This window comes from Aotus nancymaae, unplaced genomic scaffold (assembly GCF_030222135.1).
Source record: "Aotus nancymaae isolate 86718 unplaced genomic scaffold, 86718_ANA_hifiasm-v0.15.2.pri h1tg000004l, whole genome shotgun sequence".
In the NCBI taxonomy this organism is placed as follows: domain Eukaryota; kingdom Metazoa; phylum Chordata; class Mammalia; order Primates; family Aotidae; genus Aotus; species Aotus nancymaae.
Window position 1 is genome coordinate 24,931,841 of NW_026988415.1, and position 26,285 is coordinate 24,958,125.

The following is a 26,285-nucleotide window of genomic DNA, read 5'->3' on the forward strand; positions in this document are numbered from 1 at the left end:
ATACAATGGCCGGGTGCGGTGGCTCAAGCCTGTAATCCCAGCACTTTGGGAGGCCGAGGCGGGTGGATCACGAGGTCAAGAGATCGAGACCATCCTGGTCAACATGGTGAAACCCCGTCTCTACTAATACAAAAAATTAGCTGGGCATGGTGGCGCGTGCCTGTAATCCCAGCTGCTCAGGAGGCTGAGGCAGGAGAATTGCCTGAACCCAGGAGGCGGAGGTTGCGGTGAGCCGAGATCGCGCCATTGCACTCCAGCCTGGGTAACGAGCGAAACTCCGTCTCAAAAAAAAAAAAAAAAAAAAAAAGAAATACAAAAATTAGTCAGCTGTGTTGGCGCACCTGTAGTCCCAGCTACTCAGGAGGCTGAAATGGGAGTTTCTCTTTTTTTTCCGAGACGGAGTTTCGCTCTTGTTAACCCAGGCTGGAGTGCAATGGCGGGATCTCGGCTCACCACAACCTCCGCCTCCTGGATTCAGGCAATTCTTCTGCCTCAGCCTCCTGAGTAGCTGGGACTACAGGCACACGCCACCATGCTCAGCTAATTTTTTGTATTTTTGGTAGAGACGGGGTTTCACCATGTTGACCAGGATGGTCTCGATCTCTTGACCTCGTGATCCACCCGCCTCAGCCTCCCAAAGTGCTGGGATTACAGGCGTGAGCCACCGCGCCCGGCCCTGGGAGTTTCTCTTGAGCCCGGGAGAGAGATGATACAGCGAGCTGTAATCATACCACTGCACTCTAGCTTGGACAACAGAGCAAGACTCTGTCTCAAAAAAAAGAAAAGAAATTTGTAAAAATATCAGTATTGATCCAAACTGTATTGTACTTGTCAATGCACAGTTTTTGGATGGGGACGTTTTCCCACTCCATTTATTTATTCATTTGTTCATTCGTTCCATCAGTTATACATTTATGTACAGAACAAAAATTAACTCAATGCCTACTAATGTACTAGAGAGTGTGCTAGTCACGATAACATAGTGACTAGGGAAACATGGTTCCTGACTTCCAAGGTTTACCTTGGCAGTGTAGTGAAAAGTTGTCTTTACCATTTCCAAATTCCTGAGATCAGAAATGTATTTAAACTTTTTTTTAAAGAATTAATTTAATTTTTCAGCTGGGTGGGGTGGCTCATGCCTGTAATCCCATCACTTCGGGAGGCCAAGGTGGGGGGATCATGAGGTCAAGAGATCGAGACCATCCTGGCCAACATGATGAAACCCCCCATCTGTACTAAAAATATAAAAATTAGCTGGACGTGGTGGTGGGTCCCTGAAGTCCCAACTCCTCAGGAGGCTGAGGCAGGAGAATCACTTGAACCTAGGAGGCGGAGGTTGCAGTGAGCCAAGATTGTGCCACTGCACTCCAGTCTAGTGACAGAGTGAGATTCCGTCCCCCCCCAAAAAAATTAATTTTTCAATTCAAATTGAGTAGATTTGGTTTTGTGGTTTGGTGGTTTGGTATCATATGGTCAGCCAGGTCTTGCCATCCAAAAAGGAGCTTAGATTTAGACGTATATACATCAGACAGTGAGGCAGCCAATTTAGCTAAATGATGCCAAAAATTAGCTAGAAACAGTTTTGTTGCTTTTAAGAACAGCTTGACTGGTGATTCACCATATGATTTAGGTGAGTCACGTAACCTCTATGTCTGGGGTTTCTTAGCTGTAAATTACAGAGATGCTAGGAATATAATGAATAAGAAACACAATGGCATAGTGCAAAAGTACCAGAGCAGAAGTCAGAGTTCTTTTTATGGCTTTGCTTCTACCTATCTGTATGACCCTGGGCAGGTCACCTAACCTTTCAGTGGCCATTTCATTAACTGCAGAATTATAATAAACTACCCACTTCAAAGGGATGTTACAAAACAAAGCAGGTAAAGTGCTTTGAAGTTATAGTTTCAGAGATGTTGTTGGGTAAATTGACATCACTATTATGTATCAAGAGATCCTTTCGTAATACAAATTAACATCCTTAAATTTATGCTTTATATATTCTTATTTTCATGTTAGAAAACAGAACTGGCGGCCAGGCGCGGTGGCTCAAGCCTGTAATCCCAGCACTTATGGAGGCCGAGGCGGGTGGATCACAAGGTCAAGAGATCGAGACCATCCTGGTCAACATGGTGAAACCCCGTCTCTACTAAAAATACAAAAAATTAGCGGGGCATGGTGGCGCGTGCCTGTAATCCCAGCTACTCAGGAGGCTGAGGCAGAAGAATTGCCTGAACCCAGGAGGCGGAGGTTGCGGTGAGCCGAGATCGTGCCATTGCACTCCAGCCTGGGTAACAAGAGCAAAACTCCATCTCAAAAAAAAAAAAGAAAGAAAGAAAGAAAGAAAACAGAACTGGCTGGGCACAGTGGCTCACACCTGTAATCCCAGCACTTTGGGAAGCTGAGGCGGGCAGATCACAAGGTCAGGAGTTTGAGACCAGCCTGACCTACATGGTGAAACCCCATCTCTCTACTAAAAATACAGAAATTAGCTGGGTGGGGTGGCGTGTGCCTGTAATCCCAGCTGCTACTGAGGAGGCTGAGGGCAGAAGAATTGCTTGAACCTGGGAGGAAGATGTTGCAGTGAGCCGAAATTGCGCCATTGCACTCCAGCCTGAGCAACAGAGTGAGACTCTGTCTCAGAAAAAAAAAAAAAGAAAACAGAACTGACTTGACTATCGAAGTAAATCTGTTTGAAGGCAGGGCTTAAGAACACAGTTTCCACAATAGTACACAGCAATGATTTCTCCAATTATCTCAGTGCCATCACCCATATACTGATTTAAACATAGGAGTAACCATATAAAGAGTAAAAGGCAAGGAGATAATGTATTGAAAGGGTTTTCAGAGCCATGGAAAATGGCTAAGAAGCTGTATAAATGAATTTCATCATGCTACATCCCTGATTAATCATACTATTTCATGACTGTTTCATTTCATGTGAAACTAACACATAATTAGTCCAATAAACTCTAATTAGAGGAATGATTCCTTGGGCTTATAGAGAGGGTTTGTACTTTTTAATCTCTTTCATGTGCATTTTCTTATATGATCCTTACAACAATCCTCTGAGGTAGGTGGAATAGAAATCATTACCCTCGTGTACTGATATTTTTATGTTTCACTTCATATAACTAGTCAAATATTGACTTACAATTCACACTTAATATAGGTGTTTTCACTTAATTCTTTTTTCTTTTTTTTTTTTGAGACAGGCTCTTGCTCTGTTACTCAAGCTGGAGTGCAGTGGCACAATCATGCCTCAGTGCAGCCTCGACCTCCCGGGTTCATGTGATCCTCCCAGCTCAGCCTCCTCAGTAGCTGATGCCACCATGCCTGGCTAATTTTTCTTTTCTTTTCTTCTTTTTTTTTTTTTTGAGACGGAGTTTCGCTCTTGTTACCCAGACTGGAGTGCAATGGCGCGATCTCGGCTCACCGCAACCTCTGCCTCCTGGGTTCAGGCAATTCTCCTGCCTCAGTCTCCTGAGTAGCTGGGATTACAGGCACGCACCACCATGCCCAGCTAATTTTTTTTTTTGTATTTTTAGTAGAGACGGGGTTTCACCATGTTGACCAGGATGGTCTCGATCTCTTGACCTCGTGATCCACCCGCCTCGGCCTCCCAAAGTGCTGGGATTACAGGCGTGAGCCACTGCGCCCGGCCTAATTTTTCTATTTTTTGTAGAGACAGGGTTTTGCCATGTTGCCCAGGCTGGTCTTCAACTCCTGGACTCAACCGATCCACCCACTTCAGCCTCCCAAAGTGCTGGGATTACAGGCGTGAGCCACCCGCCCAGCCTTTTTCACTTCCTTGTCATGGATCACATAAAAATATAATGTATACAAAATTTATAACAGAAAACCAAGGATGGTACAGCACAGCGTACATTCTTTTTAGTAATCAAATAACAACAAAAAAAAACTACTTGAAAGAAAAACAGGTTTTTCCAGATTTGTTAGATCATTCTCTTTACTTAATGATTAACACAGACCTTTGTTAAATTTCTGCTGAGAAATTCATGTATAATGTTTGTTTAATGAACAAAAAATAATTTTTAGTAAGTTTTTCTCAACTTGAGAAGATTAATTTTATGGGAGGAGATTTGGAATCTTTTGTTTTTAATCCTAGTTTCCCTGAAACACCAGTTAGGTGTTCATGAACATACTCATGTGTTCGCCTTTCTTCCTCAATATAATTGTCAGGAATCTGGCAGAAGCAGAGCCTAATCTCTGCCAAACAAAATTCCAGTATTTAACGAGAAAATACATTTTTTATGCCTTAGCCAAAAATGCAAAGCCATTTATATAAGCTAGTGGAATTAAAAAAGAAATCCTCAGTACCTAGTAATGGGGAAAAGCTAAAGAAACATTTCCAAGTCACTTACAAAAACTGAAAAAATAAAAATAAAGAACACACACACAAAGAAAACTGACTCTTGAAATAAAAGTTCACATAACAAATAGACATTAATAATTTTGTCTGTAAAATATATTTTTGGAAGAGTAAGATCTATTGTAAGAAACATTAAATTTTGAAGCAAATCACTGTTTAAATTCACATCTTAATTTATTATATCCTAGTCTTTTTTTTTTTTTTTTTTTTTTTTTTGAGACAGAATCTTGCTCTGTTGCTTAGGCTGGAGTGCAGTGGCACGAACTCGGCTCACTGCAACCTCCGCCTCCCGGATTCCAGCAATTCTCTGCCTCAGCTTTCTGAGTAGCTGGGACTACAGGCGCCCGCCACCACGCCCATCTAATTTTTTGTATTTTTAGTAGAGACAGGGTTTCACCATATTGGTCAGGCTGGTCTTGAACTCCTGACCTCGTGATCCACCCGCCTCAGCCGCCCAAAGTGCTGAGATTACAGGCATGAGCCACCGTGCACAGCCTATATTCTAGTCTTTCTTGGAAAATTTTTTTTTTTTTTTTCTTTTTTTTTTGAGACGGAATTTCGCTCGTTACTCAGGCTGGAGTGCAATGGCGCGATCTCGGCTCACCGCAACCTCCGCCTCCTGGGTTCAGGCAATTCTCTTGCCTCAGCCTCCTGAGTAGCTGGGATTACAGGCACGCGCCACCGTGCCCAGCTAATTTTTTATATTTTTAGTAGAGATGGGGTTTCACCATGTTGACCAGGATGGTCTCGATCTCTTGACATCGTGATCCACTCGCCTCGGCCTCCCGAAGTGCTGGGATTACAGGCGTGAGCCACTGCGCCCGGCCAAACATGGATGTTTAAATAGTTTTTTGGTTTGGTTTGGTTTGTTTTTGAGATGGAGTTTCACTCTTGTTGCCCAGGCTGGAGTTCAATGGCACAATCTCAGCTCACGGCACCTTCTGCCTCCCAGGTTCAAGTGATTCTCCTGCCTCAGCCTCCTGAGTAGCTGGGATTACAGGCATGCTCCACCACGCCCGGCTCATTTCCTATTTTTAGTAGACAGGGTTTCTCCATGTTGATCAGGCTGGTCTCAACTCTTGACGTCAGGTGATCCACCCACCTCAGCCTCCCAAAGTGTTGGGATTACAGGCATGAGCCATCGCGCCCGGCCGTTTTTTGTTTGTTTTTGAGACAGGGTCTTCCTCTGTCACCCAGGCTGGTGTGCAGTGGTGGGATCTCAGCTCACTGCAACCTCCACCTCCCCAGGCTCAAGTCTTCCTCCCACCTCAGCCTCCCAAGTAACTGGGACTACAGGGATGTGCCACAACACCCGGCTAATTTTTTGTATTTTTGGTAGAGACGGGGTTTGGTCATGTTGCCCAGGCTGGTCTCAAATTTCTGAGGGCTCTGGTGCTTCACCCACTTTGGCCTCCCAAAGTGCTGGGATTACAGGTATGAGCCACCACGCCTGGCCTGAATGCGAATTTATACAACTCTGAAGATTTTTAGTGGCCTAATGCTCTGTTGTTGTTGTTTTCTTTGAGATGGAGTAGTCTCATTCTGTTGCCTTGGCGCTATCTTTGCTCACTGCGACCTCCGCCTCCCGGGTTCAAGCTATTCTCGTGCCTCAGCCTCTGGAGTAGCTGGGACTACAGGTGCCCGCCACCACAGCGGGCTCATTTTTGTATTTTTTTTTTTTTTTTGAGACGGAGTTTCGCTCTTGTTACCCAGGCTGGAGTGCAATGGCGCGATCTCGGCTCACCGCAACCTCCGCTTCCTGGGTTCAAGCAATTCTCCTGCCTCAGCCTCCCGCATAGCTGGGACTACAGGCGTGTGCCACCATGCCTGGCTAATTTTTTTTGTATTTTTAGTAGAGACGGGGTTTCACCATGTTGACCAGGATGGTCTCGCTCTCTTGACCTCGTGATCCACCCGCCTCGGCCTCCCAAAGTGCTGGGATTATAGGCGTGAGCCACCGCGCCCGGCCTGTATTATTATTATTATTATTTTTTTTTTTTCTAGTACAGACGGGGTTTCACCTTGTTGGCCAGGCTGGTCTGGAACTCCTGACCTCAAGTGATCCTCCCACCTTGGCCCCCAAAGTGCTGGGATTACAGGCGTGAGCCACCGAGTTCGGCCAGTTTTCTTTGGTTCCTTTGTGGCACAATTACTTTTAAAATTTCAGAATGAAAAAAGAATTCAGAACTGCTAATTATTATTAATTAGAAGGCTGACTCTTTCCAACTCCGAAATTCTAGTATTCCAAATTCAAGGCTCACGTTTCACTAACGTTTTAGGTCTCTTTAGAAATGCAGGTCTGTTCTGTACAATCTCAACTGGTTGCTGTTGCGCTAGCACTAATGAGTGAGCCTTTAAATACTTAACTCTTTTATTGCTTAACTGGAGGATAGTGTAATGGCAATGAGCAATGTGGGGCTATGTTGAATTCAGCAGGGAAAGGGTTGTAGAAAAATTCCCATTACAAAGTTCAAAGTGTATGCAAGAGTTTTTTTTTTGGAAAAGTAAAATCAGAAAAGACTCACAAGATGTTGTATTTTTATGCCTTTATATTTTGTAACATGAGAAAATACAACACTGGGCCAGCAATGAGTTAGTTATAGGGAAAAGTAAGGAAGGTGAGGATGATATTTATTTGCAGAGATCTACATCAATTTGATTTATAGGTTTCAGACCCCATATGCTATTCCAGTGTTTTTCAAACTTTAACTGGCATCTATATCACCTAGAGGGCTTATTAAAAGGTTGCTGGGTTGCACCCTCAGTTTCTGATTCTAGGTTTGAGGTGAAGCCCAGGAATCTGAATTTCTAACAAATTCCCAGGTGATGCAGTTTGAAAACCACTAGATATCAATTTACCATGCAGTTAGTCTACTAATTTTAATAAATACCATATTTATTCTATAATTTATAAGCAAATTACCACATGAAATAGTGAAAACGTGGTTTAAAGTATTTTTGAAATGATAGTATTTGTTATGAGGGGTTTTATTTCCCTTAATTTTCAAATAAGGAAAAATGGGGACATAAAGTTGATTTTAATTATTGTTTTAAATGTGTATTAAAATTCAGCAATAATAGTGGTGTTAAAAATTCACGCATTTATGCAAATTTCTTCTTATCCATTAGAAATACGTGACAAGGCTAAAGGCAGTGCCTCATGCCTGTAATCCCAGCACTTTGTGAGGCTGAAGCGGGCAGATTGCTTGAGCCCAGGAGTTCAAGATCAGACTGGGCAACATGGTAAAACCCCATCTCTATAAAACATTAAAAAGGCTGGGCACAGTGGTTTACACCTCTAATCCCAGAACTTTGGGAGGCTGAGGTGGTTGGATCACCTGAGGTCAGGAGTTCGAGACCAGAGCCTGGCCAACCTGGTGAAACCCCGTCTCTACTAAAAATACAAAGTTAGCCAGGTGTGGTGGCACATGCCTGTAATCCCAGCTACTTGGGAGGCTGAGGCAGGAGAATTGCTGGAACCCGGGAGGCAGAGGTTGTAGTGAGCCGAAATCTCACCATTGCACTCCAGCCTGGACAACAAGAGTGAAACTCCATCTCTAAATAAATACATACATACATACATAACGAGGTAATTACAGGAGAAATGACATTATGTCTAGGATTTACTTTGGAGTATTGGGGTGAGCAAGTGGAAGGACTGCTAGATGAAACAAGACTGAAAAAATGTTAAATTGTTGAGGATAAGTGATGAATATCATAGAGTTACTATGCTTTCTACTTTTGTGTAAGTTAAAAATTTTCTGTAATAGAAAGCTTTGAAAACTCACATCTTCAATATTAAGTTTAGTTGACACGTAAGAAAAAGTATGGACTGTGTTTAAGACATGGTTATTAATTAGCTGGGCATGGAGGCTGGGCAGTGAGCCAAGATTGCGCCACTGCAATCCAGCCTGGGCGACAGAGTAAGACTCCGTCTCAAAAAAAAAAAAAAGAAAAGAAAAGACATGGTTATTAGGGTTTATCTCAGATGACAGGGATAACACCGACAAAAATAGCACCAACAACAAAAAAGATAACCAGTCCCTGCATAGACTGAGCCTGAAATACTACTTTTTTTTTTTTTTAAGGGATTGGTAAACTGGGCTGAGGGAGACGGGGTCTTGCAAATTTATGTTATTTATTTTTTGTGACGGAATTTCACTCTTGTTGCCCAGGCTGGAGTGCAATGGCATGATCTCGGTTCACCACTCTGCCTCCCGGGTTCAAGTGATTCTTTTGCCTCAGCCTCTCGAGTAGCTGAGATTACAGGCATGTGCCACCATGCCCGGCTAATTTTCTATTTTTAGTAGAGACAGTGTTTCTGCTTTCTGGTCAGGCTGGTCTCAAACTCCCAACCTCAGGTAACCTGCCTGCCTTGGCCTCCCAAAGTGCTGGGATTGCAGGTGTGAGCCACCGCGCCTAGCAGAAATACAACTCTTGATTCAGGAATCTCCACTGTGGGCAGGAAGGGGCAGGGGAATAGCCACTTGAAATACACACTTCTACGGCCGGGCGCGGTGGCTCACGCCTGTAATCCCAGCACTTTGGGAGGCCGGGGCGGGTGGATCACGAGGTCAAGAGATCGAGACCATTCTGGTCAACATGGTGAAACCCCGTCTCTACTAAAAATACAAAAATAGCTGGGCAAGGTTGTGCGTGCCTGTAATCCCAGCTACTCGGGAGGCTGAGACAGAATGGCTTGAACCTGGGAGGAAGAGGTTGCAATGAGCTGAGATCACACCACTGCACTCCAGCCTGAGCAACAGAGCCAAGAATCCGTATCAGAAAAAAAAAAAAGAAAAGAAAATAGCAAGTGTGGCCGTGGATGCCTGTAATCCCAGCTACTTGGGAGGCTGAGGCAGGAAAATCACTTGAGCCTGGAGGTGGAGGTTGCAGTGAGCAGAGATTGCGCCACTGCACTCCAGCCTGCAAGACAGAGTGAGACTCCATCCAAAAAAAAAAAAAAACTTTCTGCCAAAAGATTCTTTATTCCTCATTCTTTATCCCACCAGATTGCTTGCAGCTTCTAAAACTCACTGGCAGTTGCTTCTACAAACTCACAAACATCCTTCCTTGCTGCCTGCCTCAAAGGGGCAGTGGTTTTTTACATTCATTGCTACTTGCCTGTTCAAGTTTTGTTACAGTGACTATACTATCTCCTGAGACAACCAAGCATAATTTTTTGGGGCGAGGGGTGTTATACTATTGCTCATATATTATACATTTTAAAAACTGACCTTTCATGCACTTATAGAGTTCCATTAACTAATGTGAAAACTGTGTCTTTTCTTTAAAAACATGGCATGACCTAATGTGTACCTTATGCCTATGTACTATGGCAAAATATATATTTAGGAGGTTACATTGCAGTATTTTTAAGAGGATGCTTTTATTTTTTCTAAGAAAGTGAAACAAATGCAAAGTAGCAAGATATAATTTTAAAGAATAGTATTTTATTGAATAAGTTTTATTCACAGAAAAATAAGCTTTAATCTACAATGAATATCAGATTATACAGCAGAAAGCAATTTTCTTAGGTTCTTACTAAGTGAAAAAAAGCCATAGTTATATTCACAAATATAGTACTCTGTCTCAAAACATTTCACATGATTATTCACAATACTAATACAATGAGATCAGTCATTCAGTCATGTTTAAAGTATAACAGCAATGAAAAAATGCAAAATCTAACATAAATTACATTAAAACCTTTGTTACATCAAATCAACAATGCAAATGTCTTACCAAATACAGAAAAAATGGTAAACTATATAGTAATTAAAAATATTACATTGATACAGAATAAGTGATAAACTCCAAAAATCTATAGGTGTATCTGCAAACTTCAGACTTCAAACTAGAATCTTACCACTCAAACATTAATGTAGCATTTGTCTAATTTTGTTTTGTTTTTGAGACGGAATCTCACTATCACCCAGGCTGGTGTGGTGGCGCCAACTTGGCTCACTGCAACCTCTGCCTCCCACGTTAAGTGATTTGCCTGCCTCAGTTGCTTGAGTAGCTGGGACTACAGGCATGCGCCACCATGCCTAGCTATTTTTGTAGAGACAGGGTTTCACCATGTTGGCCAGGCTGGTCTTGAGCTCCTGACCTCAGGTGATCGACCTGCTTCAGCCTCCCAAAGTGTCAGTATTACAGGCATGAGCCACCACACCCAAAACCATTTGTCTAACTTAAAGTTAACAATAGTCCCTTGCTATCCATGGAGTGTTGGTTCCACGAACCCCTAGGACCTGAGGATGCTTAAGTCCCTTAGATAAAATGACATAAGACTAAGAAAATAATAAAAAAGAAAAAAAAAAAATGACATAAGACTGGGCAGCCTATAATCCCAGCACTTTGTGAGGCTGAGGCAGGCAGATCAACTGAGATCAGGAGTTTGAGACCAGCCGGGCCAACACAGCGAAACTCATTACTAAAAAATACAAAAATTAGCCAGGTGTAGTGGCGGGCGCTTAGAATTCCAGCTATTCGGGTGACTAGACCTGAGAATCCCTTGAACTCAGGTGGCGGAGGCTGCAGTGAACTAAGATGGCGCCGCTGCACTCCAGCCTGGGTGAGAGAGGGAGACTCTGCCTAAAAAAAAAAAAAAAAAGAGGCCGGGCATGGTTGCTCATGCCTGTAATCCCAGCACTTTGGGAGGCAGATCACTTGCAGTCAGGAGTTGTAGACTAGCCTGGCCAACATGGTGAAACCTCAGCTCTACTAAAAATAAAAAAAAAAAATTAGCAGGGCATTGTGGAGCATACCTATAGTTGCAGCTGCTTGGGAGGCAGAGGAAAGAGAACTGCTTGAACTCAAGACGGGGAGGTTGCAGTGAGATGAGATGGCACCACTGCACTCCACCCTGGCGACGGAGAAAGCCTCCGTCTCAAAAAAAAAAAAAAAAGTCTTAGTATTTGCATATAACGTATGCACATCTTCATCACATTATTTATTTTGAGACAAGGTCTCGCACTGTCACCCAGGATGGAGTGCAGTGCCATGGTCATAGTTCACTGCAGCCTCTGCCTCCCAGACTCAAGTGATCCTCCCACCGCAGCCTCCAGAGTAGCTGGGACTACAGGTACACACCACCATGCCCAGCTAATTTTTGTATTTTTTGTAGAGACAGGGTTTTGCCATTTGTCCAGGCTGGCATCATATACTTTAAATCATGTCTAGATTACTTTAATACCTAATACAATGTATTAGGTTGATTCAAAAAAATGGCATTTTCTCACCAACCTTAATGCTATGTAAATAGTTGTTATACTGTTGTTTAACAACAGCATAACAATTTTGGCTTTTTCCTTGTATTATTTTGAATTTTTTAAAATTGTTTTTTCCTCAGTAGTTTCAATTCCTCCTTGGTCGAATCCATGGATTCAAACCCCGCAGATATGAAGGGCTGGCTGTATATGTATTTATGATTGTCCTATTATATTAGTTATAAAGTGTCATTTAATATGTAGTGAAAGTTATGGTAGAGGCCGGGCGCGGTGGCTCACGCCTGTAATCCCAGCACTTTGGGAGGCCGAGGCGGGTGGATCACGAGGTCAAGAGATTGAGACCATCCTGGCCAACACGGTGAAACGCCGTCTCTACTAAAAATACAAAAAATTAGCTAGGTGTGGTGGTGCACACCTGTAGTCCCAGCTACTCGAGAGGCTGAGGCAGGAGAATCGCTTGAACCCGGGAGGTAGAGGTTGCAGTGAGCCGAGATCACGCCACTGCACTCCAGCCTGGTGACACAGCAAGACTCCATCTAAGAAAAAAAAAATGAGAGGGGGCCGGGCACAGTGGCTTATGCCTGTAATCCCAGCACTTTGGGAGGCCAAGGTGGGTGGATCATGAGGTCGAGATCGAGAACATCCTGGCCAACATGGTGAAACCCCGTCTCTACTAAAAAATACAAAACTTAGCTGGGCATGGTGGCACGTCCCTGTAGTCCCAGCTACTCAGGAGGTTGAGGCAGGAGAATCACTTGAACCCGGGAGGTAGAGGCTGCAGTGAGCCGAGATCACGCCACTGCACTCCAGCCTGGTGACAGAGTGAGACTCCGTCTCAAAAAAAAAAAAAAAAAGTTATGCTTTAGTGGAAAGAATAACAGAATAGTTGAAAAAATAAACATTTAAGTTATTTCAAGAAAGGTAGCCTGGTGAAGTTTTTCACCTTCAAACTATGTCCCAGTCAGGGCTCTGCCACTAATTAGCTATAATCTTTGTACAAATTACATCAGCTTTCAGCCTCAGTTGCCTCACCTGTAAAATGAGAGAGAGGAATTGGATACTCTCTCTAAGATCACTTCCAGCTCTGTCATTCTATTCTATAATTCTGTTATGCTGAGGAAGAAATTCACATTGTGTTAACTGTATGAGTCAAGCTGAAAATGATTATTAAAGTGGGAAAAAGCCAATTGTTTCTCTTAGGAAAGCTCAACTAAATTTGAGAATAACTTTTTTCAAGTTTTAAAAAAGAATTTAAATATTTTTAGGGTTCTGACCTATTTATTTAGAGATAGGATCTCACTCTGTCACCCAGACTGGAGTACAGTGGCACAAACATAGCTCACTGCTGCCTCAAACTCATGGGCTCAAGTGATCCTCCTGCCTCAGCCTCCAGAGTAGCTGAGACTACAGGCACGTGCCACCATGCCTGGCTAACATTTGTATTGACCTATTTATTTATTGTGATTTATATCTTAACTATGAGAAACACCAAAAAATATGAGTAAGCATGACTGAAAAGAGTTATCATGTAAGAAGTTTTTCTAAGTTTTAGCCCCAATTTCCAGGTCAAGACAAAGCCACAGAGAGGGAAAAGGATGTTAGGATAGGAGTTCATATTTACAGCAGGACCTTTACAGACATGGTCTCCTTGAGCTCTCACAACCTTGTAAGATAGGTATTATTCTCCTTTCACAGATGAAGAAATTGCTACCCTTTTTTTAACAAGCAGATTTGGCTAAAAAGAACTATGTCAAATATTCCTTTCCATTTTCTTATTTCTCTAATGGCAATGTTATATAACCTATCCCACTTCTCCCACCTCCTTAGCCCCTTTCCCCATTCAACACCTGCGTAATCAGGAATTAAAACAATACTTGGGGTTTAAAGGTTGTATTATATGAAACTAATGCTGGAGTGGTAGTCTCCATTCATAGTTCAAAGTACAAATTTCATCCACTAAAATGAAAACAGGAAAAACAAGTACTGAAATGTAAATAATATAACAACAAAAATAACAAAATATCATAAGACACATGGCCAAATCACATTATATACACTCACTACACCCACTCTACCCTACCTTAGCCTGTAATCAAAGAGACGGGGGAAAAAAACAAATATAGCAGGAAAGGCAATATAAAGCCAATAATTAATTAACTGGAATTTAGTTTGTAAATTCTAAAACCATTTCTCAAGAATTAAGACAATGCTTAAATGAGACACCTTATCCTGTAAATAAATGTTTTTTAAAAAAGAAAAAAAAGACAACGCCTTTGATCAGCAGACTAAATTATTACAAATAAAGAGAAGTACTTACTACAAAACAACTGGAATCTTTGCATGACTCAAATGTAAAATTAAGTGGTGACTTGAAATTCTAGAGTGAACTTTATACAGAAAAGGAACGTCTACATGTAGACACTGAGAACTCTTGGGAGGGGGAAAAGATTTGGATATGGTTATAGTTTTGACTTTGCAAATGATCAATTTTTGCAGAATTAGATGGAAAAGATCCAGTGCTTTTTATAGTTCAAACACAGATAAATGCTGGTAAGTCTCCAAAAATTTGATCAGAAGTTGGAGTGCTGACTGATTTTAAGAACCTGAAGCAACAGCATTTCTAAACAATTCTTAAAATAAACTTGTTAGCCACATCAGCGTTGTGCATTAAATTTCACAACTCATGGAGAGGGGAAAAAAAAGTCTTGCTTAACTCTAAACACACAAGTTTTGGAAGAATTTTAATGAAGTGTGGCTCCCAGAACAGGAAAAGCCTTATGTTAAAACAATTCAGTCCTTGAGTCCTTGGCTAACAACTGGATTGAACTACCTAACTGACTTGGAGCTGAAGTGTCCTGGAAAACATATTTTAAAATTTTTAACACTTTTCTCCCCTTGTAGAACACTTTAAATGCAAACTTAAAGTCTAGACTATACAGATCAAATTCAAGTTAATGACTATATAACCAAACTAAGTGGCAGACAGTGCAAAGGTGGAGAACTGAGGATTTATATACTAAAACAGAAACAGGGCCATCATTATTTAATTTTTAAAACTCTCATTTAAATTTGCAACGTTTTGGCCAGGCACGGTGGCTCAAGCCTATAATCCCAGCACTTTGGGAGGCCAAGGCATACGGATCTCCCGAGGTCAGGAGTTTCAGACCAGCCTGGTGAAACCCTGTCTCTACTAAAAATACAAAAATTAGCCCGGCATGGTGGCGCTCACTTGTAATCCCAACTACTCAGGAAGCTGAGGCAGGAGAATCCCTTGAACCCGGGAGGTGAAGGGTGCAGTGAGCCAAGATCGCGCCACTGCACTCCAGCCTGGGCAACAGAGCAAAACCCCACCTCAAAAAGAAAAATAAATAAAATAAATTTGCAATGTTTTAAATGAATATCACTTAAAGTAGTAATCAACAGAAGTTAGGAGAATGTAATAATACTCTTTCTTTTAGAAAGTACAACAAAAATATAATTTTTTACGGTTTTACTCTCAAACTTTTTTCTGTAGTAACATGCCTTACTCACCTCTACAAGTTTTGTTGTGAGAATCTTGTAATATAAACCCTGAATGTTCTATGAAGCATTTTTAAACTTCTAGTTTATACCCTACTGACTCTTATTCACGTGTTTTTAAAAAACATTTAAACAACTATTCTTCTTTTCTTGCCAATATTTTTATAATTTCCAAGAGGTTTTAAGGATCTTGAGAGAACATTTATTTCAGAAGTATCTACTACAATTACTAGTCAGGAAAACAAATGTAGGTAGAGGAAAGACTTAACATGTTGTCCTATATACATCTTAATCATCCTAACAGTAGAAACTCACATGAAACTTTAAGATACAAGTTGTTATGAGAATCTCAACACAGAAAGCTGTCACTATAACTACAAGCAGTGTACAAACATGCTTCTACTTTTACCTACGTAAGCTGACAGATGTTTAAAATACTGGGTTAACAAAGATCTTTTAGTAAAGTGACTTAGGCAGGCTTAAACTAGCAAGGATTAAGGATGAATCCTTACTAATTAATTGGAAGATCTGAGACATATTTTATATTTCATTTTATAAAATCAGAAATATTTATTTTGAAGTAAGATAAGAAGACATGGTCTACCTGTCAAAAAACTACCACTCAGAAATAGTTTTCATCCACAAAGCAGGAAAAACAAAACCATTTACATTTCACATTGGCACCAAAAAGGTTAACTGCCCTGCCTTCTTGGATTAGAAAAACTAAAGCTGAGTGATAAGTAGTTTTGCAGGCGTCTGAACATGCCTAAGCCTTTAAATCAGTAAAATACTTTCTAAAAATTCTGATTACAAAAGTAATACATACTTACAAAAAATTCAAACAGAACAAAATAAAAATAAAAAAAAAAAAAGAAAGGCCCCTATAAAACCCCTCTGGGGCCCCTCCCCCACCCCCCTGAAGAGAAACCACATTTAACAGTTTGGTGTCTATCTTTCCAAATCTTTTGTTCTATACATGTAAAAGACATACATACTTTGATTTGGCTCAGACTGACTATACATAGTGTTTTGCCACTTGCATTTTACACTTAATATATCTTTGAACATCTTTTCATGTCAGTACATGTTGGCTTGATAGTATTCTATCATTAAATACCCTTTCAAAAATGGCAAATCACTTTAAAAAAATCATTTGCACAAGTACGTGTTTATAATGTTAAAAGAAAATGGACAGAATCCTAAAACACAACAACAAACCTCTAAAAATAATCTCTATCTTTTCACCACTGTGGAACAATTTATTCCTTTTTCACACAAAACAAATTATGTGATTGGGGAGATTAACTGTAATCTCCACGGTTATATACAGAATGCTCCATTTGTTAAGCCTATCTGAAAAGAATAAAAAATCCAGATGATTAATTCACTTACACTTAGAAATTAAGTCAGTATACTATGAATACCCATTGTGATCAGTTATAATATGATGCTTCTTAGTCTAGGGTTTAAATTAAATAACAGTAAAAAAAATTGGATAAATAATACAGCTCACACCCTGAAAAATTCAGAAATTCAAAGATATTGCCAACTAAAATATTGTCATGTACATTTTTTTTCCTACTTGGTAGCAAATGCTAATGGAATTCAATCCTGATTACTTAAAGTCGGTTCACATCACACATTCAATCAGAGCAATAACAAGAACATAACACACCTACTATAGAGTTAGATTAAGACATAAAAATTTTTTGCTTGAAAGTAATGACTGTGTAGCACATGGGACATTTGTCAACTGCTTCAGCACATTGTTTACAAGTGACTAGATGTCCACAAGGAACAAAAACGACAGCAATATTTCTATCCATACAGATTTTGCAAAGCTTCTCCTCTTGCAGGCGCCTTAGCTGCTCTTCAGTACTAATCTCTGCACAAAGAGAAAAGAATTATGCCAGTTTTAGACCTTCTTAGTTGTTTAAATTCATTGAAAACATTTATCGAACCTCTACTACGTGCCAAGAACGCAACAAGTGCCGGGAGATATGAGGATGACTCACAAATGGCATCTGCTCTTTAATAGCTCACATGCTAGTGGGAGAGGATGTAAAATGAGGCTACAGAGGTTAAGCACAAAGTACAAAGTGATAAGTGCTATAATAAAGTTATGTACAAAGTGCTCTGGGACAAGATGAGAGAACAAGTTCTTCTGCTCAGGCCAGTTGGAGAAGGCTTTACAGGATGGCAGTGGCTAGGTCAGGGGAGGAGGGAAGTGGAGGTGTGACGTTCAAGTGTGGACAGTAATTTGCCAGGCAGAAAAGCAAGGGTTAGGTAAAAGGAGCAGCATATGGAAAGGTCACAACTAATTCCAGAAATAGAGGGATGGATTTGAAGGACACTTCTGAAGTGAGACGAGTAGGATTTGGTGACTGATTGGATATGAAGGCTGAAGAAGAAAGACAAACTAAAGTTGATTTCAAGACTGTCATCTTGGCTGACAAGGATATGGTAATGCCACCAGGAAATATAAAAGGAGGTAGAAGTTTGGGATCTTCAGATACTTTTGAGTTGTTTTTCGGACACCCATATAAAAATATCCAGTAGCCAATTGAAGAGTTAAATCTTGAGGTCAGGAGAAGTCAGGGTTAGAGAGAGAGACCTGGATGTCATCAGCATACAGGTGGCAATGAAGTACTTGCTTAATTCAGCCTTTCCCAAAATAGGTTTTTTTTTTTAGACAGAGTTTTGCTCTTGTTACCCAGGCTGGAGTGCAATGGTGCGACCTTGGCTCACCGCAACCTCCGCCTCCTGGGTTCAGGCAATTCTTCTGCCTCAGCCTCCTGAGTAGCTGGGACTACAGGCATGCGCCACCATGTTCAGCTAATTTTTTGTATTTTTAGTAGAGATGTGGTTTCACCATGTTGACCAGGATGGTCTCAATCTCTTGACCTCGTGATCCACCCACCTTGGCCTCCCAAAGTGCTGGGATTACAGGTGTGAGCTACCGCGCCCGGCCAAAATAGGCTTTGTGAAATGTTAACATGCCACAAAAAATGTGTTTCATGGTCACATATAACAATAATGTCAACAGCAGCAGCAGTTAACAGGAATATAGCATAAACAGTATGTGCTAGGCACTATTCCAGACGCATTATATATTTTAACCGTATCTTTATAATCACAACTATTTATTTATTTTAATATCTTTATAATCATTATGTACCAGTGGTTTGTAAACATGGCCTCCCATGAGAATAACCTGGGGCATTTTGAAACAACAGATTTCTGGGCTCCATTCAAAGACTGTAAAATTGGCAGGGCGCGGTGGCTCACGCCTATAATCCCAGCACTTTGGGAGGCCAAGGCGGGTGGATCACGAGGTCAATAGATCGAAAACCATCCTGGTCAACATGGTGAAACCCCATCTCTACTAAAAATATAAAACTTAGCTGGGCATGGTGGCGCGTGCCTGTAGTCCCAGCTACTCGGGAGGCTGAGGCAGGAGAATTGCGTGAACCCAGGAGGCGGAGGTTGCGGTGAGCCGAGATCGCGCCATTGCACTCCAGCCTGGGTAACAAGAGTGAAACTCCGTCTCAAAAAAAATAAAAAGATTAAAAAAAAAAAAACCTGTAAAATTTCTGGGGTTGGGCACACTGGCATTTGAGAACTACTGTCATCCAGGACAGGGCAGTACAGTACAATATAGGACAGTATAATCTATGTTCCCACTTAGAACTGTACAATGCATTTCCCTTTTTAACTATGGGGTTCCTTTTTCATGGCATCCTTTTAACATCCTGTTGAACACTATTCTGAAAACAGGTTTGGGGAAACAATAGTTTATTCAACAAGTATTTACTGGACACTTAACTAGGTTCTAGGCGCTAGGGATACAAGTAACAAATACATAAACCTCAGGCCCCTAGTTGTTCATAGACAAGGAAAGAACACAAGCAAACAGGAAATTATAAATGGTATGATGACAAAGATAATTACAATGTGTTATGAAAAGCACAGGAAGGGTGTGTGTACGTGTGTGTGCATGCATGCATAAATGAAGGCCTCCTGGAGGAAATTACATCTAAAACTAGGTCCAGAAGAATGAATTAGGAGTTTACTAGGAGAGGGAGGCTGTAGGGTATAAGGGAAGTGGGAGAAGAGTGTTTTAGACAAAGGAAATGGCATAAGCAAGCTCCAAGGACAGAAACAGAATGCAGCCTCCAAGTGTACAGGCAAAGCTTGGGCACAGGATTTCAGAAAATAGCATGAGATGAGGCTACAAAAGCACGCCTGATCACGAAACATTAGGCGAGCCATGTAAAGGAGTTTGGATTTGATCCCGAGGGCTCTGGGAGCCAGTGAAGGGGTTTTAAACTAGCGACAGATATGATCACATCTATGTTTCAGAAAGGTTTCTCTGGCTAGAGGGTAGAGGAAAGGATTATTTAATCTCTTTCTTCTTAAAAAGCACCCTCTTGGGCATAATAAAAACTACAGGTTTGGCCGGGTGTGGTGACTCAAGCCTATAATCCCAGCACTTTGGGAGGCAGAGGCAGGTGGGTCACCTGAGGTCAGGAGTTCGAGACCAGCCTGGCTAACATGGTGAAACCCCGTTTCTACTAAAAATACAAAAAATTAGCTGGGCATGGTGGCGAGTGTAATCCCAGCTACTCAGGAGGCTGAGGCAGGAGAATCGCTTGAACCTGGGAGGTGGAGGTTGCAATGAGCCAAGATCGTGCCACTGTACTCCAACTTGGGCAGTAAGAGCAAAACTCTGTCTCAAAAAACAAACAAACAAAAACAAAACAACTATAGGCTCAAACATGGAATGTGTCAGAGATAAGAAGATAAAGCACTTACCCTCAAGAAGCTTGTTCTAATGGGCAGGGCAGAAACCAGTTCCAAAATCGTGTAAAAAACAAAGCTCAACTGGGCGTGGTGGCTAAAGCCTGTAATCCTAGCCATTTGGGAGGCTGAGGCAGGCGGATCATTTGAGGTCAAAAGTTTGAGACCAGCCTGGCCAACATGGTGAAACCTGGTCTTTACTAAAAATACAAAAAAAATTTAGCAGGGTGTGGTAGCACATGCCTGTAATCCCAGCTATTCAGGAGGCTGAGGCAGGAGAATCACTAGAACTCAGGCGGAGGTTGCAGTGAGCTGAGATCCTGTCACTGCACTCTAGCCTGGGTGACAGAGCAAGACCCTATCTCAAGGAAAAAAGAAATATCTCTACCAGCACTAGGAGTAGATAAGAAGAAGCTCCTAATTCTGCTGTGGGTGCAGGAGAAAACTTGAGAGAAGTGACTTCTGAGCTGAGCCTTGAAAGATGAGTTTACAAAGTAGATTCAGGGAGTTGGGGGTAGAGTGGGGAATGGGACTAGATATACAGATACAGAAATTTAAAAAAATAAAAAAATAAATAAAATAAATAGATATACAGATAGAGAAAAGGTACTCAGGTCAGAGGAAAAAATATAAGAAATAGTCACGTGTAATGGTTCACACCTGTAATCTAGCACTTTGGGAGGCCAAGGTGGGCGGATCATGAGGTCAGGAGTTCAAGACCAGCCTGGCCAACATGGCGAAAACCAGTCTCTAGTAAAAATATACAAAATTAGCTGGGTATCGTGGCGGATGCCTGTAATCCCAGCTGCCTGGGAGGCTGAGGCAGGAGAATCCCTTGAACCCGGGAGGCGGAGGTTGCAGTGAGCTGAGATTGTGCTATCGCACCCCAGCCTAGGCAACAGGGCGAGACTCTGTCTCAAAAAGAAAAAGAAGAAATGGTACTATATGCTGATTTATATTATAAGAAACCATCAACACCAAAAAAAAATGAAGTGTATATTTCATGCCAAAAAAAATCAAAAGGAGAACAAGTAATTTCCACATTACTTTTAGATGCAATGCTGCAATGAGTTAAAAAACAACACCAGCCGGGCGCGGTGGCTCACGCCTGTAATCCCAGCACTTTGGGAGGCCGAGGCGGGTGGATCACGAGGTCAAGAGATCGAGACCATCCTGGTCAACATGGTGAAACCCCGTCTCTACTAAACATATAAAAAGTTAGCCGAGCATGGTGGTGTGTGCCTGTAATCCCAGCTACTCGGGAGGTGAGGCAGGAGAATTGCCTGAACCCAGGAGGCGGAGGTTGCGGTGAGCCGAGATCGCGCCATTGCACTCCAGCCTGGGTAACAAGAGCGAAACTCTGTCTCAAAAAAAAAAAGTCCATGGAAAATGTGTATTATCGAGAAACTACACACAGATTGCAAAATCTTTCAGCACCAAAATTAATTGGTACTAACTCGTTAAAAAATATCTCAAAAGGATCTAGTTTGAGGCATTAAAAAGGAGACGTCATCAGTTTGAAAAAGGCCCCTATCAGAGCAAAATGAATTCTGCTAAAATTGAAGGAAGAACAAACATAAAATCTAAGGTGAGGCTTGAGTAGAAGAATGGAAAAATCACTAATGCTTTACCTAAAGTTTATGAGGACAATGTCCCTAAAGGAATCAGCAGTTTACAAATGGATAACTTGTAAGAAGGGACATGATGAGGCTGAAGATGAAGCCTGCAGCAGCAGGTCATCCACATCAATTTGTATGGAAAAAAAATTAATCCTCTTTGTTCTCTAACTGAAACGCATTGGCCAGACATGGTGGTTCACCCCTGTAATCCCAGCACTCTGGGAGGCCAAGGCGGGTGGATCACCTGAGTTCAGGAGTTTGAGACCACCCTGGCCAACACGGTGGAACCCCATCTCTACTAATAATACAAAAATTAGCCAGGCATCGTGGCAGGCGCCTGTAATCCCAGCTACTCGGGACGCTGAGGTAGGAGAATTGCTTGAACCCAGGAGGCAGAAGTTGCAGTGAGTGAGCCAAGATCCTGCCATTGCACTCCAGCCTGGCAAACAAGAGTGAGACTTCATCTCCAAAAAAAAAACAAAAAAAAAAAAAAAAGAAAGAAAAAAAAACCCAAGCTGGGCGCAGTGACTCATGCCTGTAATGCCAGCACTTTGGGAGGTCAAGGCAGGTGTAACACCTGAGGTCAGGAGTTCGAGACCAGCCTGGCCAACATAGTGAAAACCTGTTGCTACTGAAAATACAAAAATTCGCCGGGTGTGGTGGTGGACGCCTGTAATCCCAGCTACTCAGGAGGCTGAGGCAGGAGAATTGCCTGAAGCCAGGAGGCGGAGGTTGTGGTGAGCCGAGATCGCGTCATTGCACTCCAGCCTGGGTAACAAGAGCGAAACTCCGTTTCAAAAAAGAAGAAAAAAAAAACAACAACAACACTGGACCAGACACCTAGAGTAGTCAAATTTAGAGACAAAAAGTAGAATGGTAGTTGCCAGGGGTTGGGAAGAGAGGGAATGGAGAGCTGTTGAATGAACATGTTTTTGTTATTATTTTATTTTTATTTTCATTTATTTATTTATTTTTGAGAAGGAGTCTCACTCTGTCACCCAGGCTGGAGTGCAGTGGTGTGATCTCGGCTCGCTGCAATCTCTGCCTCCCGGGTTCAAGCGATTTTCCTGCCTCCACCTCCCAAGTAGCTGGGACTACAGGTGCCCGCCACCACTCCTGGCTAATGTTTTGTATTTTTAGTAGAGACGGGGTTTCACCGTATTAGCCAGTTAGTTGATCTCCTGACCTCCCAAAGTGCTGGGATTATAGGCATGAGCCACCGTACCCAGCCTATTGTTATTATTTTTTAAAGATGGGGTCTTGCTCTGTATCCCAGGCTGGAGAGCAGTGGTGCAATCATAGCTCACTGCAGCCTTGAACTCCTGGTCTCAAGCAACCATCCTGCCTCAGCCCCCCGAGCAGCTGGAACTATGGGTGTATACCACCACGCCTGGCTGTTTAATGAATGTAGAGTTTTGGTTTTGCAAGATGAAGAATTCTAGAGGTTGACAGTGCAACAATGTAAATGTACTTAACACTACTGAACCATACACTAAAAATGGTTAATATGATAAATTATATGTATACTTTATCACAATTTTTTAAAATCTAAAAAAAAAAAAAAAAACAAACCTGAAACAAACCCCAAAACACTGGACCAGAAGTCAAGAAATCTGAATTCTATTTCCAACTATCTCAGTGATCCTGGGCAACAGCCCATTTGTACTTCAGGTTCCTCACTGAGGTCATAAAAGTTAGAAAATGATCTTTAAGGCTCCTTTGGTTCTGATTGTTTGTGATACCATATCATCTCTTTTTTTAAAAATTTTATTTCATCCTCGTATAAAGTCACTAACTTGAGATGGTGATATTCTGGGCATAGATCTTTTCCCTTCAGACCAGTAGTTTACCACTGGCAATTACTTCTCTCTTGGCTTAAAGGTAACTACTGGATTCTACATACTTCCCTACAGCACCTTTCCCCTTCTACTTCCCACAAAGGCCTTTTCTTTTTTTTTTTTTTAAAGACAGGGTTTCACCATGTTGGTCAGGCTGATTTTGAACTCCCGAACCTCAGGTGATCTGCCCGTCTTGGCCTCCAAAGTGCTTGGATTACAGGCGTGAGCCACCACGCCCGGTCCACAAAAGCCTTTTCTAGGTCAGAAGGTTCCTGGCAGATGAACCATAAAGGCTAGACAACTTTTGATGTTATTTGCTAATATTTGTAATCGTTTAAAACCTCTTCTAGAATAAACTGATGTTATTCAATTTACTATTAGAGCAGATTCATGTGAAAGAACAGATAAGAAATGAATATGGGCCAGGTGCGGTGGCTCAAGCCTGTAATCCCAGCACTTTGGGAGGCCGAGGCGGGTGGATCATGAGGTCAAGAGATCGAGACCATCCTGGTCAACATGCTGAAACCCCGTCTCTACTAAAAATACAAAAAATTAGCAGGGCATGGTGGCGTGTGCCTGTAATCCCAAATACTCAGGAGGCTGAGGCAGGAGAATTGCCTGAACCCAGGAGGCGGAGGTTGCGGTGAGCTGAGATCGCGCCATTGCACTCCAGCCTGGGTAACAAGAGCGAAACTCCGTCTCAAAAAAAAAAAGAAGTGAATATGGGTTATTTGATTTTTATATCAAGTACAGTAATATATATAAAGATTAAAATATGTACTTTATTTAGTACATACACTAAATAAAGGGCTTTATCTTACACTACATAATTTTTCCAAAGAAAGAAAAAAAAGATATTGATTTGGTACTATTTTTACCAGAAATTTTACAAGGGCATTCTCTGTTACATAGCCAATGGGAAAAAACATAGCACTGAATCTAGGATTTCTCAGTAAGTGACAATGTTATATTTTCTCTAATAACCTTCACCTGCTTCACTTCAGTTAGACCCATCCTTATTTTATATAAAATTAAAAGATTCTTAGTGCCAATCTTTTTTCCTCATCAGCTTTTGGGAAGACAAATAGGCAGCAGTCCCAGCGTGAGTAGACAGCCTGTATCAATTACTCGTCTCTCAATTTCGTGAGACGGAGGAGAGTTCAAATGAATTCCAACCTTTAGGCCCTCCTTCCCACACCATCCTAGTTTGTAGTCTCAGTGATAATATGAGCCCCCATTGACTCCTGTTACATAGAGAAAAGATACTCTCCCTAATGCATGGTCCCTTGATCTCTTCCTATTACAACCTGCTAAATCCTTCTGTTGCAGATGTGTTAAGGTTTGAAAACTAACAACTTATGGCCAAACTTAATTAAGCTCATGTTTAAGATGCAGGAAAAAAATTACACAATTGCTTGTATTTCTGTTATAGCAGAAAGATTCCAGCCTGGCCAAGTTGGTGAAACCCCATCTCTACTAAAAATATAAAAAATTAGCTGAGCATGGTGGTGCATGCTTGTAATTTCAGTTAGTCAGGAGGCAGAGGTTACAATGAGCCGAGAGACTGCGCCACTGCACTCCAGCCTGTGTGACAGAGTGAGACTCTGTCTTTTTTTTTTTTTTTGAGGCGGAGTTTTGCTATTGTTATCCAGACTCGAGTGCAATGGCGCGATCTCGGTTCACCGCAACCTCCGTCTCCTGGGTTCAAGCAATTCTCCTGCCTCAGCCTCCCGAGTAGCTGGGATTACAGGTGCGCACCACCATGCCCAGCTAATTTTTGTATTTTTAGTAGAGACGGGGTTTCACCTTGTTGACCAGGATGGTCTCGATCTCTTGACCTCGTGATCCACCCGCCTTGGCCTCCCAAAGTGCTGGGATTATAGGCGTGAGCCACCGCACCCAGCCTGAGACTCCGTCTTAAAAAAAATAAAAAATAAAAAAACGAGAAAGAAAGATGACCAAGTAAAGGGTTTAGTTTAACACCACCAAGATTAAGTGGAGCTTGTGTAAGTTTTTAAAAAATGCATCTATAAGGAAAAAATTGGTAGCTTTCCATTGATTCTTACATCAATGGATATGTTAAATATCATTAATGTTCATACTGCTTTATGTAATTATATGAATAATGTTTTAAAAGCACTTGAAATATCTTAAAGATCAAAAGGATCTTAAACGTGTCAAAAGTAAGTAAATGTTTAAGTTTTTTAGCAGTAGGAGAATTCTCATCTTTTTTGAGGGAGGACTGTCAAGAGCTTCGAGAACAATTATAGGTAAAGTACCCAAAAGTGTACTCAGTTTGAAACCTCTTTTTTAACCTTTGATGTTGTTGGCAAGCACTATAGTGTCCATCATCCTTAAATGAAGTATACGTATATTTTTTTCTTTTTTTTTTTGAGACAAGATCTTGCTCTGTTGCCCAGGTTGAAGTGCACGATCATGGCTCACTGCAGCCTTGACCTCCCGGGCTCAGGTGATCTTCCTCATCAGCCTCCCAGGTAGCTGGGACTACAGGCACACACCACCATGCCCAGCTAATTTTTGTATTTTTTGTAGAGACAGTTTGTCTCATTATGCTGCCCAGGCAACATATTTTTAATCTTTTTTCCATGATTAATGTAATGGTATTTAGAAATGCTATTTGGGAAGTAATTAGGTTTAGATGAGGTCATGAAGATGAGACCCCCATGATGGGATTAGTGTCCTAAAAGTGGAGGAAAAGAGACCAGAGTACTTGCTCCATCTTGTCCCACCTACTCCCAACCCATGACATGTGAGGACACAATGAGAAGGCAGCCATCAGGAAGAAGGCCATCACCAATAACCAAATCAGCCAGCGCCTTGATTTTGGAGCCTCCAAAACTGTCAGAAATAAGTCTGTTTAACACAC

At 41.6% G+C, this 26,285-nt stretch overlaps 1 protein-coding gene across 2 annotated transcripts in view; it reads right to left on the reverse strand.

The window, feature by feature from the left end:
- Positions 1-15,329: 15,329 nt before the first annotated feature.
- XIAP (X-linked inhibitor of apoptosis) overlaps positions 15,330-26,285 on the reverse strand; it is a 52,935-nt gene continuing 41,979 nt past the window's right edge. For both annotated transcript variants that reach the window (XM_012475416.2, XM_012475407.2), the window contains one exon: positions 15,330-17,026. In XM_012475416.2, the coding sequence (XP_012330839.1) occupies positions 16,833-17,026 (194 nt within the window). In that variant the 3' untranslated portion in view covers positions 15,330-16,832. The remainder of the gene's footprint in view (positions 17,027-26,285) is intronic.